Here is a 19076-nt window from a genome sequence, read left to right as displayed (position 1 = left end):
TACACCATCCCTGTATATGTAATGCAAACTAATAAATGTTAAAAGATAGATAAATTCGTGATCCATAATAAGAAGTACATAACTTCCTTATAAGGTCATATATGTGATAAATCTAAGAAGAGAACATGATTCATAACAATATCTGCATTCTCGGTATATCAGTACAATTTCGTCTTCACATTTCTCTGACATTAGCCGCAAAGAGATTCGCCGTGTAAGAGCAAGAAAGAAAGAGAGAAAGGGAAAGAGAAAGAAAAAGAGAAAGAGAAAGAGATAGACTTGCTGAAGAGACGCTTACTTATATATTATATCATCCATGTGTGTTGCGTGGCGGGTTCGAACCGAATTGTGATACGGAGACTTAGTTTAGCTTGCGTTTACCTACCATTTCAACGGGTCAGTTAGGCGCGCGCTTTCAAGCTGCCAACAGTAGTGAACGCACAACTCTTGTCATCGCATCCCTCTCTTTAAGTACGTGTAATCGAAAAAAAAGAAATAACAAAAAACAAAAAATACAACTGAAAAATAAAAACCATAATTCTTTTTTTTTTTTTTAACTACGAACACTTGCTGTGATCATTTTTTTCAAATTTGTTTAATACAATTTTGTCTTTTCTTATATTTCTTCTTCTTCTATTTCTATTTTTTTTTTTTTTTAAATAACGTATTATTTCGTATGTAACCTTCATTTATGAGTTTCTTTACAACGACCATCATTTCTTAGTGTCACATTCCAATCAAAGAAACAGGAAAGAAGATAGTCCTCTCATTTGCATCTCCTTTGGAGAAACTTCGAGTAAGTGATGAGTTTTATCTTCCTTTTCTTTTTTTGTATTCTTTCTTTCTCTTTTTCTCTCTTTTTTATGATTCTTTTTTTAAATATATAAATCGTATGTTTAATTAAACTCCGTGTGTTTGGTTTATCGATAAGAATACTTCGACCTAGGAACCCTGACATGTAATTAATTAAATAACAAAAGTATCAATAAATATATGACACCTTTTCTCTCTCTCTCTTTCTCTCTTTCTCTTTTTCTATTTCTTTCTTTCTTTTTTTTTTCTCTCTCTCTCTTTTCGATAACTAACATAATATTCCATGAAGATGCTCATTGACTTGCTAAATACAACGTCAACTCCGAACGAGGCTTCTTTCAGCTTCGTATCTTTCCTTCTCGCAAAGAAGATTATAAAACGTTCGGTTAAAATATTACTTAAGTTTAACGAACGATAATTTTGTTTATACGATCAACAAAGACTCCTCCTAAACGGCCCTTCCCTCTCCAGCCCCACCCAGCTCCTCTACCCCGTTACTAACTTTCTTTTTCTTTTTTTAGGCAAATTTTTTTTCTCTTTTCTCTAGATCTATTCTTTTTTTCTTCTTTCTTCAATATAAACAGAAAAACGTGCATCTGCGATTTACGCAATTCACGTATCCTTCATACTACGAAGGTTTAATAAATGCGAAAGACGATTTTGAAGTTTACGTGAGAAAATAACGAATGGACCAACCAACAGGTGGGAAAGAGTAAAGGAAAGTGAAGGAGGTTTAAAAAGAAAAGAAATTGATTACGAACCTGTTATCTTTATCTTTTAAAGATCTTATCGATGATGTTTTAGTCTTGTTGCAACACGTATAAAAATAATCATCCCAATGTTTGTTTTCTTTGACGCGTGTTTGAATTTCTATTCTTTTTTGGGTGGAAAGAGGTAGGGAGGTTAGGCGGAGGAAAATTTTTGTTCATTTTTTAAAAATACGAACAAATTTAATCGGCACGATAAATATAATCGGTATCACCTAATCGATAATTAATGAGAAATTTGAAAGAATTTTTTTTTTGCGAAATATACTCTTCAAATATTATTCGTCGTTTTTCTTTCGATCTTATCGAAATTAGTTTAGACAAAATAATAATAATAATAATAATAATAATAAAGAATATATAGATAAATTTTATATTTTTATGTATAACATTAGAAACTTGTAAGAATTAAGAAAATATTGTGAACCATCTCATACCTGATTTGTTTCTGAAATAAGAAGAAAACTAAAAAGTACGTTAAAAAATTGCATTACCATGAAGCCACAAGATACGAATAATATCAGTCAGAGATTACAATTCGTATTGGCGCCAAACTAATACGAGTATGTACCTTCTTTTCATGTCTCGACTGTTTTGTAATTTTATGCTAAGAACGATAAGAGAGTGCTTTTTTTTTTGCAAAAGAAATACACAGCACATGTATTTACATAACTTGAAAACATATATCGACCGAGGAGTAAGGTAAAAAAAAAATGATAAAACATAACAGATTGAAAATCGTAATTAGTATTCTTTCGATCAATAATAATACGATTGACAATGTCATTTACATTCATTTAGTTATTTATAAAGTCACGGTCAATGTTTAATCATTTTTCTATTTTGTTATTTGTAAAATCCATTATTTGTATCGCACGGAAACGAAATAATGTTCACCCACGTTGGTTTTAATTAGAAAAAAAAAAAATGAAAAGGAAAACAATTTAATGGACAGGATGATTATTAATAATTAAGGATTTTTTTATTTGTTAGATTAATTGTTTGTGTCACGCGAAAACGTAATTTGTTCGCCCCCACGTTGATTTCAATTAGAAAAAAAAAAGTAAGAAAGGGAAAAAAAATTAATTAAGTGAATAATCAAGCTTAAGGTGAATAATAAATGTTTAATGATTAACATCGATATAAAAAAAAAAGAAAAAAAAACAGAAAAAGAGAGAGAGAGAGAGGGAGAGAGAGAAAGATAGGAAGGCCACGTGAGATCCATCGAAGGTAAATCGAATTCCACCTTCGTGGAAAATAAATCGACGTCGACGTTGCTTCCATAGCGTACTACGAGAGAAGAATGTTAAAACATAGTCTGAGAGTGAGAGAGAGAAAGAGAAAGAGCGAAAATGTTAGCAATACTTAACGGTATAGCGTGTTATCTCCATGATCGTTCTCGTCACGGAAAATCGATTAACGTTAAACGTGCCTCGATACGATTCCACTCGTCGTCCATCTTTGACATCAATTTTTAACAATTTTGTCTATTTATCTTTTATATTTCTTTTTTATACATAATCTTTTATATTATTTCATTCATATTTCCAAATTGTTAATATTTATTTTATGTTAATATATGCATAAAAGATAAGTAAGATAATTATTTAAATCAACAATAAGAATTATCTAATAATAAGAGAGTGAGTTGACAAATTTTTAACCTAAACAAGAAGTTATTAAGTTCCGTTATTTTTTTTTTTTTTAAATATTAGTTAGTTGATAAAAACTTTTTAATCCATTAACTTAATTAGAAGTATCGATTTTATAAGAAAAAATTACAACGTTTTGGGTTTTTCCTGGTAAATGATAAGAAAAAGGTATTGAACAATATAGTTTAATTCATTATACACTATGATCTTTAAAGGTGACAACATTTTTTTCTTAGAGTTTCTAAAACAAAACAAATTAGTACCAGTTTGATTGAAAACATGCATACGAGCTTTATTTCTCAGCATCGTTGTATATAATTAAAAAGTATCATATTTAAAAAAAATAAAAAATATTAAAACGAGATATTAAAATTAATAAAAAAATTAAATCAAAGTTGACAAAGAACGAATTAGAAAAAAAAGACATTATAATCACACAGGATTAAAAGTTTATAATCTTTTTGTTTCTATTTTAAATGTAATATGACAAAATTTTCTATCGCATTTAAAAGATAAACGCGTTAAAACGCAACCATACGGATTAGTACTTAGAATTTGATCGTCAGATAAACCGAATAACGAAAGTGGGCCACTCGTGAGTAACGTTAGTGCGTTTAGAAAGACATTGCACTTCGATAAAATTAATCTATGCCAGACAAAGATCGTTCTGTCATGATAAGAAATTCAAACAGTTTAGCATTACCCTTCCTCAAATGTGGGAGTAATTAAAAGTAAGCGTTGTATAAGACGTCATCGTCTATTACTCTAATAGTACCGTGTAATAAAGGTTCTCTTGTTTGTCATGACAAAATAGTAATTATCGTATAGAATTTATGTGCATATATCCATGCACGTTTATTTATCCGCGTAACGTTTAAAAACTTTAAATAGACGTCGTAACCGTTGACATCATTGAGTAATTCTTTAAAATAAAATTAAAAAAAAAAATAACAAACCAATGAAATAAATAAAAAAAATGATGAGATTGATAAAAAAAAAAACGATAAATATTTTTTCGTACAATTTTATATAACTAAGAAGAGACAACTCTAATGCCTAAATACGTATACATCAAATACATCGTACGTACGCACGCAAGCAAATACACATTCCCATAGTATGTTAATTTTTATTTCGAGAAATGAGTTGATAAAAATAATGGTACTATAATTTTTGTTCAAAGGTCACGGTTAATCAGTTTAACAAGCAATTAGTAGATCTCGAGGGATTTCATAAGACTAAATATAATCCACGTGTGTAGTATATTTAATTTTATCTTTCTTTCTTTATTTTACATATTTTTGCGAACTTTCTATCTATCATTAAGAGAAAAAACAAGTAATCAAAAATAGAAATAAAAATAAAAATTGAGAAATGATAGAAAGGGTCATCATACGATCCGTGATACAAAAAAATGTTGAGAAGTAAAAAAGATAAGTACTTTCTCTCTCTCTCTCTCTTTCTCTTTCTTTCTTTCTCTTGTAGTTACTTACGTGTATGCACACACTGGTCAAAGATAGATGGAGATCGGTGAGGAATTGTCATCGCTATATTTACTTTTGGTACGCGTACTCTCACAACACTTAATTGTCAACCACAATACTCAGACTGCGTTAACAATTAATTGTTTTAAAACCATTACGAATGTAAGCTAATTGATCCATGTAACAACACTCATTTGGACTAATCTTATGATACAACGTGACTATTATAAATTATAAAATCATATACTTCCCATTAATTTTATTTTTTTTTTTATATTCCTGTAACAAAATTCAACGAATCATTCGAAATAATTCGATCGATTTTTTTTTAATCATCTTATGAATCATCTCCTAATCATTCTAATCTTTTTATCGTATTTACATATTTTTTTTGTCATTTTATCTAACCTTTCTATGAAATGATTAATCATAGAGTTAGTCTGCTATATAATTAATTCTACAAACTATATAAACATAATAAAGTTAAAAAATATTCAATTGACTTATGACTTATGTAACGAATAACATCGATCATTATAAAATTATGTTCGTACAAGATCGTCTCTATGCAGAAAAAAAGAAAAGATAAAGGTGGAATCCAAATTTTTATCATAATTAATTATTCATCAAGTTTTCTTTAATTTGTTCCTTTTGTTTTGATCTTTTTTTTTTTAAGAGCAATACAAATATAGTTTTGGGTCTCTCGGGTACTAGAAATAAGAATTAGGTAGCATTCGCTAACAATTTGGCCGTTGAATTAAGGTGCTTTGGCCGTAAGCCTAATACTCCTACTGTCTTTCGTAGAATTACCAAGTTTTTTCTTCTCTTTTTTGTTATTCATTCTTTTAATGTCATTCTCGAATTAATTTTCTCTTTTTTTTTCTTCTTCCTGCGTGTTAGTAAAACTCGGGAACTCGCATATAAACAATGTATCTCGTTAGGGTACACCAACGATCGGAATTTGGGGCAACGAGCGCATCCAACGAAATGGTAATGGTGGTGGTGTTGGTGGTGGTAGTGGTGTTGGTGATCATCGGTTAATATGACGTACTGGTTATTTTTAGTATTAACAATTTGGAGAAACGTGAATAAGCAATGGCGCGCCGTTTGGTAAACAGAAGAGAAGGGAAGAACAAAAAATGGTGTCATGCTTTAAAAGAAAAAAAAAAAAGAAATATCTTAGACATCTCCCATACATTTCTTTTTTCTTCTTTTCTCGATAAAAAATTCGTATGGGAAGTTCACATTTATAATTTTGTTTTTTTTTGCATGCAATTCTTGTGAACGTATTCTAGAAGAGTCCTACGAAACAAACGAAAAAGAATTCTGTCATAAAAAAAAAATAAATAAATAAAATAACATGAAGCACTTGAATTTGTTATAAGACGATAACACTGATTTAAATATTCGTACGAGAAATTGCAAATTTTATGTGCATGTTCTAAAGAACGTATTCTACTTGTGTACAATGGAAGTAAATAAAATAAAAATACAAAAAGAGCATTGTAGAAAAAGAAAGAAAGAGAACAATAAAAAGGAGGTGTCTTGTGTTATTAAACAGACGCGTATTTCTTAAACGAAACGTTTGACCTCCGATCAAAATGGTGGTCGACTTTCGTTTTACAACCGTTTGTGGACTTAAACGTCACGATTTTACCGAGTCAATAAGCTAGGGAGAGAATTACATTGATGTAAAGAAGAAGATGGACAGAAGGAGAACAAAAGAGAGTAAAAGATATACGTAAACTTTATTCGTTTGGCTTATTTACAAAGTGTATGAACGAAGTGTCGAGTAATTCAAAGACTGGGTCATATATGAAACAAAAAAAAAAGAAAAGAAAGGGGGATATAGTAAACGAAAGGGTTAAAGAATGATTAAAAGGAAAAAAAGAGAAATAAAAAGATGAGTTTAACATTTGATCACCTTGTTTTTGTCGTCATCGTTGTCATTGTCGTTGTTAATAAGTTTTCACGCGTTTCGAGTTGTCAATGATGTAAGAGAACCGATAAATGGTTATTGCTTATTTGTTTCTGGTTTATTAGAAACCATTCTTTCATCTTTATTATTTATGCTATAGATAAGTGAAGGAAGGAAAGAGAACGAAAAATAGAGAGAAAGAGAAATAATTTTATTAGAGCAGAAAACATCTTCAGACAAACACTTTGAGCACTCGTTAAAATTTTTAACACTTCAAATACGATGGTGACAAGTTTTCCGCTTTGCTTTTCATAGTCTATTTACTGTCCCAACGAACATATGCTTTTCGTGATAAAATGCAGAATTTCGAAAGAGAAAAAGAGAAAGAGAAAGAAAAAGAGAAGAAAAAATACTATTTTTTCGTAACCGATTTGATATTATTTTTAAATCGATCGTTTTAATTCGAATAATAAACAAATGTTATTTATCGTTTAAACATTAAACAAACTTAATATTATTTTAATATCAAATTTATTTTTTTAACGTTTATTATTAAATTACTTTTTTATTTTTTCATAAAATTTATTACTCTATATTCAGAAAATTTGTATGAAAAAATTATTCTAAAAAAAACCCTAACATTCGTTAAAGTAAAATCTCCAAATTGTATTCGCAAAAACAAAAAAATGATAAAATGATTTAATTTAAGTAAATGTTAAATGTACAAAATTGTATTCATGGTTTTTTTTTTGGAAAAAAAATGTAATTTAAATGAAACGCGACATAAAACTTATGCAACGAGACTGTAACTGTGAAAACGTAACTGTGAAACGTTCACATAAATAATAAAAAGCAGTTGGGATCTACATACATCGACTTATCGCGGAATTAAAATTTTGAGCTCGTGCTCTTCACGACGAGCCATAAAAATAATCCGAAGCGGAATATAAAACAGGAGTCCATGCCACTACGGTCCGTTTATTTTCCTGAAATCTTAAGGGGGATGTCGAAACGCATTTAGAAATATACGAACCCGTTCTTTTCTCCGACATATTGATCGTGCTCTTTTAAAATCGAACTTATTCTTTATTTCTTCATTTTGCGATTTAATAAAACAACATTTACGTTTAAATACATATATTTATATATTTTTAAGTTAATAATGGTAGCTTAAACAAGGAACAGAGAGAGTAGTTACTGATAATAATTAGCAATTAATCATTTAATTCATTGCATAATATCGATTATAGTCATTAGTATGATTTAATTTTTATGTGCATTACACTAACACACATCTTCATTATTAGTTTGTAGTACGTGCACGCGTGCGTATGTATATATAAATTACAAATGAAAATGAAGATAATCGATCATTATCGTTTAGATGTGAAGAACTTATGTCGTTTTACAAAGTTACCGCTAATATACACCGATGAAAATGATTACAAGAGATTTTATTGATCTGACGCACGATCGAATCGCGTAATGCTCAATTAGTAACGTCGAACGATGGTGTATCACAGTGAGTCACGATTATGCGATACGTGTTTTGTGAATGAATTACTTGTTCCAGGAAGAATACATTGTGCCTGTATGCTTGTTCGTTGTATGTATGTGTGTGTCTGTATTTAAGTATGAGTATTTTTTTAGTCATTTTTACAAAAAACGATCTATTGTTCGATTAGCTCGATTGAAAGGTCGAATAATTGAAATACCATTAAAATGAGACATTTAAAAATTAACATTTATCCACTGTCTATACAATTTTTCTTTTGATCGTGAAAAATGCGTTTTCTTAAACGACAATTAAGTTGATTAATGGAATAGAATAAAATAAGAAGTATCAAATCTCATGTAACCTTGGAATAAATTATTTTGATAAATAGAAACGAGTTTAGATGTTCCTAACGTCTTTGAAAATTGATCGATCGCTTTGAAAGTATGATCAAAGGGGGATGAGATATACACGTTTTCTAATTTTAAGAGTATATGTTATTTCTATTTCGAAAATTATTCTGCGAATTCTTTTTAGAATTATTCTGGTATTTTTTTCTTTTATTTATATGTAAATTGGTTTTTTTTTAGAATTATTTTACAAGTTACCCAATCTAATTTTATTTGTTGTTTTTAATTAATAATTATTTCACAAAATATTTCTAGTTCTTTGTAAGTTACAATTTACAAAGTATATCCAGTAAATATCAGATATTTAGTTAACAAAGTATTACTGTAACTTTGCCGTTTTATGTGATTTATTTTACAAATTTATCTAATCCATTTTTATTTTGTTCTATTAAAATCTTTCTAAAGAATTATTTTAACAAATTATCTTTAATTGTTTTGTGTAATTTCATTATTGAAAATAATGAAATGTATTGTGGTAAGAATTTAATTCACTTGTTTAAGATTTTATAAAATATGTTCCGTGAATAAATACACAAAAGATATTTCACTTAATTAAACGTTACTGATGAAAATCCAACTATCTATCTTCTTTGATTTTGTTCCGTTTCTTTGAACTGGCCTCTTGTCCAAAAGTCGGTCACAATTATAAGCATCGCAATATATAAAGGTTGCATAGCTTTCTGTTGAGAGAATAGTCATTGAATAAATCCGTCTATGACGTCACATTGATACTCACTTAAGCGATTAATCGATACAAATATGTAGTAAATCACGACGATGGTGTGGCAATTTACTTTCCATATCTACTTACGCATACGTTCACGTATTTTGATAATTGCTCGCTTCCAAACATGATTACAAATGAATAAATTTTTACAGCTAATTTCTGAAACACATAATTTTACAAAATTAAAATCAAATTTCTAATTTATTTTATAATACGCAATATAAACACAATATGCTTGACCTAATTTAATTTTGTTATAAAAATTTTCTAAACCAAACAATTATTTTATATTATTATATTATTTACAATTATAATATTGTTTTTCTACAAAATTTTTGTACGATATAAATTTACAGAATTAACAAAAATTTTGTTAACAGACGTATACAATTACTTATGTGTGAAAATTGATGTGAATTTAAATTACCATAAATAAGCGAGCGTCATACTTTCATTGTCATCTTGATTAGAGTGAATCAATCCTTTAGTCTTAGAATTATATGCGTTAAAAGTGAATAGAAAGTTGTAGGTGGTCGGAATCATATCGCGGCCTTAGTGTTGACTTAATGTTAATGAAACTAAATGGGTCAAGAACGTTTAGTTGTACGCTCTAATCGTTCCCGATAGCGAACTACTTTTGTTTCACGCACCACGCTAAACGCTTTACATCCATATGTATTATTATGCATGTATGCAAGTACATAAGTAGATACTTTTACTTACTAACCATATATATACTTAAGACATAATGCAACCTCTTGCACTCTGATTTTCGTTGATGTAAATTCGGACGATGACGTCGTAACTATTTCATTAACTATACTTGTCATTCATTATAGTCTAACACTCTTGCGTAAGTAAATATATTTCTTAGAAAATTTTTTTACATCCGTACGATGAAATATTTTGCAAAATATAATTATTCCTAATTATATATAAATAAAGTTAGAGCAAAATAAAAAAGTTAATTTGATATTTTGTAAAATAATTTGAAACAATATACAATATGGGTAAACCAAAATATTTGCACATCTCACTTTCTTGAAATTCTTCGTTAAGTTTCCGCATACGCGAATTTTTTTTTCACCTGACCAAAAAGTATTGTGAATTTACTTTTATAAAAAAAAAAAAAAAAAAAACTAAAAATATACATGATTTCAAAGTTTCATTGGTATCTGTAAGTATGTTTTTGCAAATTTCCATCGTTACAATGTTTTTTCTCGGTCAAGATCACTTTTATTTAAAAACAAATAGAAGTTCGTTTTCGTTGAGACTACGAACTTTTCAATCCATTCTAGTATACATACACACACATGTGTATGTTTAACTTTTCTTTTTGTCTCAATGAAAACAATTTCTTTGTACATCGACATTAAGTTTTAGTTCAATATTATTTTTTTTCTCTATCATAATTTTTTATTTGTACATTTTAAGCTCGTTGATAGGTCAAAGACCTTTTAAAAGAGAAGAGAATCTAGAGCATCTACATATGTTTCGTTACTCTTTTAAATCTAACACTTTTAATTCTAACAATTAGAAATGTTTGCAATGTTATCAAGGTTGTGCCTTTTGGTCCATTAATTTGTAAACCTTTAGAGAATTCCGGTGCCTTAACCTTGGTAATCTTAGAAATACGTCTGGAATTGCGCCAATTTTCTGAATGAACAGTTAGAAGTTAAATGGTCTATCTTAGTCAGTGTGTCAAGTCTGTTTATATCGAGTCGAGTCGAAACATGTTAACTTAAGACGATATTTTTGGGATCACTATGTTATTGTACTTAAATTTGTTAGGAGAGAGTGCAATGATCTATAATAGTAATCAGATTGGATTTACAATACCAATTGAAAGTTTGTATACATCTATTGCATTTGAATTGTACACTTATCTTAAGTATAATTTGAGAGACTCGACAAGATATCGTCAAATGTTATACGTGGAAACATTGAGAAAGAACTTTCAATTACTAACCAAGTATAATTTGAAGACTCAAGAGATATCATCACTACGCATTCATCTATTCTACAAACTATAAATTTCATTTCGTTCAAGCTCAAGAGAAAACTTGTGAGACCTTCCAAATAATAGTTGAAACAATTTGCGAACAAATTACAAATTGCAACAAATTAGTTACAATAATGTCAACATTATGTTAAATATTTTCTACGTAATATTTAATAATCTTTTACCAAATTATTCGATCATGGTCAGTTGTTTTAATTTTATATCTAAGTAAATCAAATGTTTTTATATAAATTTAAAAACAAAGGAAAAAAATTATAAAACATTTGGGAAATATAAATTCTAATAATTTAATTTTTCACATACGATTACGTATATTGAAAATTGTGATCTATAATATAGACAAATAGGAATAGACTATAATTCAAAATTCGTATAAATACTTTCTAACAGAGTAGACAAGTTGGTTAAGTTTTATTCCCATCATCGTTAATGTCATAGCCAAATAAAATGACTTTGGTAAATACGATTTACGAGTTTTGCAATGTGGCAAGAAAGTGTAAGGAGAGTCAACGAGCTCGTTTTTCAAATGGATCGATTATACATGACTATACTTTACGAGACATATTCGTTCATGAGTCCAAGGAACTTCTTATCGAATGTCATTGATCAAATCATACAGCCGTTCTCATCCATTAACTCTCCTTGCGTATGCATGTATATCTATTTGTTATAGACTCAACGAGTATAACGACACTTCTATATTTGCTTATATTAGTTCCTTATCAGAAAGGCACGCATGAGCAAAAGTTTCATGCAATATTCTGGCTCACCTCCAAAAACCACTCCCATCTGTTAGAAAATCGAGATGCAATAAGGTCGAATCAATGCTATCACGATTAATACTCTATTATATTTGCATTTGACGCTTCAATCATTTTTTCATTCCTAGCACATATTTTCATTGACATTGTAGTCATTCTTATCTTGTGTAATACGATTCATTTACAAATTGATTTAATTGTATCACGTTTCTCGAACTGCGTTTAATAGAGATAAGTATGTGTTATGATTTTATAAGAGTAATTGATATTCAACATTGATAATCTTTAATCATTTTATAAACGTATTGATTTACTTTACTTAGAATTAATGAAATATAATTTTATCGTTATTCTAACAGGACCTAATGTATTTAGATTATTCTATATTCTATCTTGCACATGACTATAACATAGAATTTATTTATCATCTTATATACTATAAAATATATATATCATAAGTTACCTGTTATATGTACGATGTAACTAAATCATCAGATATAATTTTATTTTAGATGTCAAATCGATTGATTCGAGGATGTAATAAGCATCGTTCCAGTCTGGTAAATTCCATCAATATTATAATAGGATAGAATTGTTGTAGAGAGTAAGTGATCCGTGAATAAACGATTTCTTAATAGACGAATTAATTAGGAATATTAATAAAGAATCTAGTAAATCGTGTTTGAAATATATTAAGAGTTAGAAAGAATGTTGTAAGTCAAGCATAGTTAAATAATCCACATAGTTTTATAATTCGTTTCACATGCAGATATGCAATTAGTAGCAATGTAATGTTCCGTAACATCTGGCAAAAAACAATAGTTTTGCCAAGTTAACTATGTATGCTTAGAACACGTCATCGTATCTACTTTGGATCGACTTCAAAGTTACGTTCCGTTCATTAAATGCCCACATAATTCGTCATTAGACCATCAGCATTCTCGGAAGATGATGGAATCCGACGATCTTGTGTAATGTCATCAACTTGCTCTTTGAATGACATTGTATTCTCTTGTAATTCGCTTAATGAGAAACACAAGATGGAATGTAGATATTTCAAATAACTTCACAATAATTTACAAGAAAAATGATTATTACTTAATTGTTTAACAAAATTTCTTAAATATTAAATCTTAAAGAATTCCTTACCTTTTTCATGTATAGTGAAATAATTATTAATAATTAGTTACGTTTGATTAATACGTTTTTTAAATGAGTAAGCATTGCACCTGAAAATATGTAACCCTTTATACTTCATCGGTAATGTCGCATGCAACACATCTTGAAAACATCTTTGCCTATTATTAGGGGTTCAAAATTTGTTTAGAACTTTGATGTATGACGTGTTGCCTAAATTTATGCATCGCATATTTTTATATTAAAATATCTTTTATTTGATGTTAATTTATTTCGAATATATAAAAATGTTGTATTAACAAAAAAGAAACATTTTTTTCCAGGATGTGGATCTTCGCGGTGGTTGCTCTGACGTATTTATCGTCGTTCGCAAAAGCTATACCAAATTATTCTGGACTACCTCCTGGTCCATATTGTGCTACGAAATATCCGGCAAATAGATGTTGTCTGGGAAGACAAGATGACTGCAGTGCACCGATCATAGGGACAACATGTTATTGCGACGATTTTTGTGACCGAGAAAGAGAAGAAGATTGTTGTCCAGATTATTATTCCCATTGCAAAGGCATAACGCTACCTATACTGGAAGAGGTCAGACGTAAGTTCTTTGACTGTTCCAATCTAAATATAAATAATTGTATTAATTATTTTCATATTTCTCATATTTTTCATTCTTCCAACGTTCATCAACCTTTCTTCATTTTACAGTTTGCTCGCACAATGGAAAGGTTTACAATCACAGCCAGATCTTCTATGACAACTGTAATCAATGGTAATTATAACATTATCATTTATTTCAAAATTTAAAATAAATCTTATTGAAAATAAAAAAAAGAATAATTATATGATCTTGAAATTTTCAGTAAATGTTCAGAGTTAGGCAGAAAAGCAGAAATTCGTTGCGAAGAGAATCGATGCTTGATCGAGCCAGACTTTGTAAAGGAACTCGATTTAGAGAGTAACACATTAGGATGGACTCCTGGAAATTATTCGCAATTTTGGGGAAAGACACTTCAAGAAGGAATACGATATCGATTGGGTACACTCAATCCATCGCAATCGGTACAAATATAATTGGTTATAGTTGTTGAAATATCGTTATTAAAACAAAATATCATATTATTATTATTATTAATATTTCATTTAGATTTATAAAATGAATCCTGTGCGACGTATTTACGATCCCGAAGCACTTCCACGTAGTTTCGATGCAAAGTCACATTGGCCACGCGACATATCAAAAATTCACGATCAAGGATGGTGCGGTGCATCTTGGGCAATATCAACAGCTGATGTTGCATCCGATAGATTTGCAATAATGAGCAAAGGTGCTGAAAATGTCGAATTAAGTGCGCAACATCTTCTCTCGTGTAATAATCGAGGCCAACAAGGTTGCAACGGTGGATATTTGGATCGTGCTTGGTTCTATATGAGAAGATTCGGGTAAACAAAATGATTCGTGTTTATTTGAAAATTCCACATGATAAGCTATTTGAAAAGTATGACTTTCTCGTTCTATATTTACCAAGTAAACAATAATTTGTTCACTTTTTTAGATTAGTCGACGAGGATTGTTATCCTTGGACCGGTAGCCAAGATCTATGCAGATTACGAAAGAGAACAAATCTTCGTGCAGCTGGATGTCGAAATCCACCTTATCATCATAGAAAGGAATTATACAAAGTGGGGCCTGCTTATCGTCTTGGTAACGAGACAGACATCATGCAGGAAATTTTAACTTCCGGACCTGTACAAGGTAAAAGAGACAATTGCTTATATTATACATGTGTTAATATTTCGAAACAAACTTTATTCTCGTGTTCGGTTATTTTTAAAACGATCTTATCAAATTTCAGCAACGATGAGGGTCTATCAGGATTTCTTCACTTATCGATCAGGTATTTATCGACATTCTCGAACCGCTGAAATGTATGAATTTGGATATCATTCGGTGAGAATTATTGGATGGGGTGAGGATTATCATCGTGGCAGACTGGTCAAATATTGGGTGAGTATTACTCGATAAAATCATTTTATAAACATTTACCGTTTAAATCATCGTATATATTATTTTTGTTGATTTTAGACCGTAGCTAATTCTTGGGGTTACGATTGGGGTGAAAATGGTCTCTTTAGGATTCTAAGGGGAACGAACGAATGTGAGATAGAATCTTATGTACTCGGAGTTTGGGCTGAAACTCTAATATTATAATATCGATTATAATATTAAGAGATATTGTTGACAATAATAACCATGTGAGACATTTGATCATGATCACTGAACAATATCGGTGCATTTATTATTTCGTCGAATTATTAAATGATAGAACACAAAATGATAGAACTTTTTCTTTGTAAAACTTCTAATTTGTTATCATGTTTTCTCTTAAAAAAAAACAATACAAAATTATAAACCGCTATAGTTAAGATTATAGCAATGAAAATGTATCAAAGTATGAGTTTTAGCATTAAGATCACACAAGTACAAGCAAAACAATACAGACTACAGGGATATGTTCGAAAAAAAAAAGAAAAAACCATAATTCCTTATGTCAAATAGATAATCGTACGTACAATGTACCAAATCAATCACCGTCAACTCAGGTTTACACCTATTATATGTAATATGTATTTTAAGAATCATGATTATATACGTTATATATATATATATATATATATATATATATATATATATATATATATATATATTTATATTACAATATATTGTTATATTGTAACAAAAAATGTACTGCCAATTTGTAACGATTTCTAAGGACTGTGCGTGTGTAAGTCGACGACACATTTTTAAACGCATTATCTTCAAATAATTTTGAAGTTTCTATCCATTGAAATCACGCTCAAAATTATTTGATCGACTGCTTGTTCTACGCCAATATTACTTTTACTTTTACTTATATTATGATTAGTTTAAAAAATTTCACTTTCATCGTAGTACATGGGTGAGCTGAAAAGTTTTGAGTCCAACAGAAAATTTTCCTTCGGTCAAACTTTGTTTGTTTCTTTTTTTTTTCGCTTTTTTAAATATATAATTTAAATTATATAAAATATATTTTTTGTAAAGAAAATAAAAGTTGTTTCTTTGTTGAGCCTTAAAACTCTTCAACCCCCAATCCTCGTAGGTAAATTTAATATCTTAATTCGCAACACACGAATTTTGTGTTTTCTGCTTTTACTGATATGTAGATTATTATTAATATTATTCTTTGTTTTATTATTATTAAATAATTATTATCGTTTTAATAATTATAAATTAAAAATGAATGTAACTTAAATGTAAACTTGATTGTATACGAATTTCATATTTTTTACTCGTATATATGTGCATATATACATATATGTATAATTGTTGTACATATCATACATTTATATGTATATATATACATATATATGAAAAATTAGCTTTCATACTGTTTTATCTAATTAAGCGAGTCAGTATTTAAGTACAATATTAGAATTCTAAAGACGAAGTCATTGAAATATTTTTGTTATACGCAACGCCACGACTTTCTTTTCTAATCATGTGCCCCCCTTAGTTAAAATTTTATAGTTAATATTAAACATGTCGTTTTACTCCTTGTGTATGTCCCTTGTAAGTTATTACATCATTATTTTTGAAATAAAAGAAGCGATAAGCACATCAAATACTTATAATTATAATTGTAATTTTATTTTAATTATACACGCACACACATTCACGAATATATTGAAAATTTGATTACAATAACAATTTTTAAAATGTTAAACACAATAATGTAAATAATATTTAAATTAATTTTAAGTGATTTTGGGTCTATCAAAAGCCGCAGATAACTCGTGCGAGTAATATAAAAAGACCAATTGTAATGTAACATTTACAAAGGAACAAAGTTGGCAAATAATAATTATCATTTTTATATATAATAATAATAACAATTATATATTTTATACAACGACACTTCGTCTAGTACTTTTGCAATGAGGACTATAAATTTCTAATTTATCTTTCGGAGTATTCATAGCGGAATAATCGATTGGAAAAGGAATACTGTTTCCACGTGCAACACAAGAGTCTGTCATACCAAGAAAATGTTCACCTGGTCCGAAAGGACCACGTCCAAACAAAAAATTAGCGAACACTAATTGGTACTGCGGCCAAGCAAGAGGATGATCTCCATTCTGGAAAAAAGACCTAAATCAAAAACTGATAATCTCTTTTTATTTTTCATCATCGTATAAGAAATTCAATTAATTTTGGTCCACTCACAGAGGTCATAGAATTATAGGCAAAGTCAAGACAATTTTTAATTCTGTCCGAATCAAGGCCAACTACGGAACCATAAAAATTAGCAATCTCGTCCTTGCTGATCCTTCCATTTCCATTACCATTAATAGCAAGAAAAAATATTCTAGGTATCATTTTAATCCAAAACGGTAACTCTTTATAACTCGCCCCATGAACTGGTGCTATTATTTGCGCCCACCAAGATAACCAATCATCCAAATCGATTTTTCTCATTTCTTCCGTCTCGTTTTTCTTTTCAGGAAATATTAAAGAAGCTAATCCTTTCTCGACTTCCAATAAACGTAAATATTCTGGACCGTTCCATGACCAATCAGCAAATCTTCGTAATTTCTTTAGAAATAGCATTAAATTCCAATCATATACTTTCTAAACTTCGAAGTTAACGATAAAAATGAAAAACAAAAATCATTTCTTTGTATAAAAATACTACCTCGGATAGCATCCCGAAATCCTTTCTAGTAATAAAACCATCCTTGTCGTGATCCAAAAGATGTACAAAGAAATGTGAAAGTTTGTCACGCTGTATAGGCGCCAAAGCTTTCAAATGTCCATGTTTATCTAAATCTTCAATCGCTGTTAAGCTATCGTCGCTCGGATAACGACTCACCCAAGTTGCTGTTAGTTTTTGTATTACGCGATTACTATTTACGATTGTATATAGAAAGCTAAATTGAATTTTAAAGAAATAAAAAAAATAAAAAAATCTTTGTTGAACTTACTCCAAACGTGTACACTCCAGCCAGGATGTTCAATTTCTTTGGTAGCAATAGTGGTTGCAGTAAGTTCGTCGACATTGCTTGGTACCGTTCTCCATCTCTTTAACAAATCTTTTGTTTTATCACGGGTTCGATCGCAAGCTTGCCGCCAATTAGCAATAAATTTTCTTGGTACTTTGAGCGAGGCGCTCTCGTCCAAACTAAGTTCTTGACTACCACCAGAACTACGCGCGCTTGATTTAACATCGTTGCTTACTTCCAAGTTCTCCGAGCCAGATGGATAATAAATCGGATCCTTTATGCTACCTGAACGAGTCTCCATGACGAACTACCTCGCTATTCTCGACTCTTCAGGGTAACTCCCCTAAAATAATCAATTCCTCGGTGAGAGGTCACCAGGTCGCTCGATAATGTGTCGTGTTGTCGTTCTAACACGCATCCCTGGTCCACCTTTCATTCATGGCCAACAATATACCTAAGTCAGCCAACGTTTTCAGGTCATTTCAAAAATTTTAATGACATTCTTTGGAAATTATTTTCCTTATCGAGCTCATTTTATATCGTTGACTTCATTTAAAGAAATTAGAAATGATTTTAGAAATTTGTTAATTGTTATTTAATTATTGAAAATATAAGAATTTAATCGATAGTATAGTATCGTAGATTTGATCTAATCATTAATTAAAACGATTGCCAAATTATTTTGTTGTCATATTTTAGAATTATATCTATACAATTAGCCTGACTAATGTAATATGATTTATTATATTATTTTTAGTTGATAAAATATATTTTTTTTAATTAATAAATTTTTATAAATAATTTTTCGTATTTTAACATTTTTATACATAAATTATTAAGAATAACTTA

General features: G+C 29.4%; 2 protein-coding genes and 1 long non-coding RNA gene across 5 annotated transcripts; 1 reads left to right on the top strand and 2 right to left on the bottom strand.

Moving 5' to 3' along the window:
- The first annotated feature begins 316 nt into the window (after positions 1–316).
- Positions 317–16859, top strand: LOC107067272 (tubulointerstitial nephritis antigen-like). Of its 3 annotated transcripts, XM_015322620.2 has the most exons (9): positions 317–471; positions 725–796; positions 13511–13785; positions 13896–13959; positions 14051–14249; positions 14335–14630; positions 14744–14943; positions 15044–15195; positions 15274–16859. In XM_015322620.2, the coding sequence occupies exons 3-9, from the start codon at positions 13512–13514 to the stop codon at positions 15397–15399; spliced, it is 1311 nt and encodes a 436-aa protein (XP_015178106.2). In that variant the 5' UTR covers positions 317–471; positions 725–796; position 13511; the 3' UTR covers positions 15400–16859. The 3 variants fall into 3 exon arrangements, with proteins under 3 accessions (XP_015178106.2, XP_015178125.2, XP_015178116.2); XM_015322639.2 differs by lacking the exon at positions 725–796; XM_015322630.2 differs by lacking the exon at positions 317–471 and having other exon boundaries at positions 489–796.
- On the bottom strand, positions 8988–12609 carry LOC149032275 (uncharacterized). The gene is made up of 2 exons (XR_016176878.1): positions 9694–12609; positions 8988–9425 (listed from the first exon to the last, which is right to left on the bottom strand). It is a non-coding gene; the product is annotated as an uncharacterized LOC149032275 (long non-coding RNA).
- On the bottom strand, positions 16851–18605 carry LOC107067221 (uncharacterized). The gene is made up of 4 exons (XM_015322542.2): positions 18210–18605; positions 17921–18105; positions 17452–17820; positions 16851–17363 (listed from the first exon to the last, which is right to left on the bottom strand). The coding sequence occupies exons 1-4, from the start codon at positions 18526–18528 to the stop codon at positions 17130–17132; spliced, it is 1107 nt and encodes a 368-aa protein (XP_015178028.1). The 5' UTR covers positions 18529–18605; the 3' UTR covers positions 16851–17129.
- Between the last annotated feature and the right edge of the window lie 471 nt (positions 18606–19076).

Source organism: Polistes dominula, unplaced genomic scaffold (genome assembly GCF_049000335.1).
Source record: "Polistes dominula isolate Pdom_NZ unplaced genomic scaffold, Pdom_raw_medaka contig_33, whole genome shotgun sequence".
NCBI lineage: Eukaryota > Metazoa > Arthropoda > Insecta > Hymenoptera > Vespidae > Polistes > Polistes dominula.
Note: the sequence above shows the minus strand (reverse complement) of the source record. Positions and strands in the feature narration are given on the sequence as shown.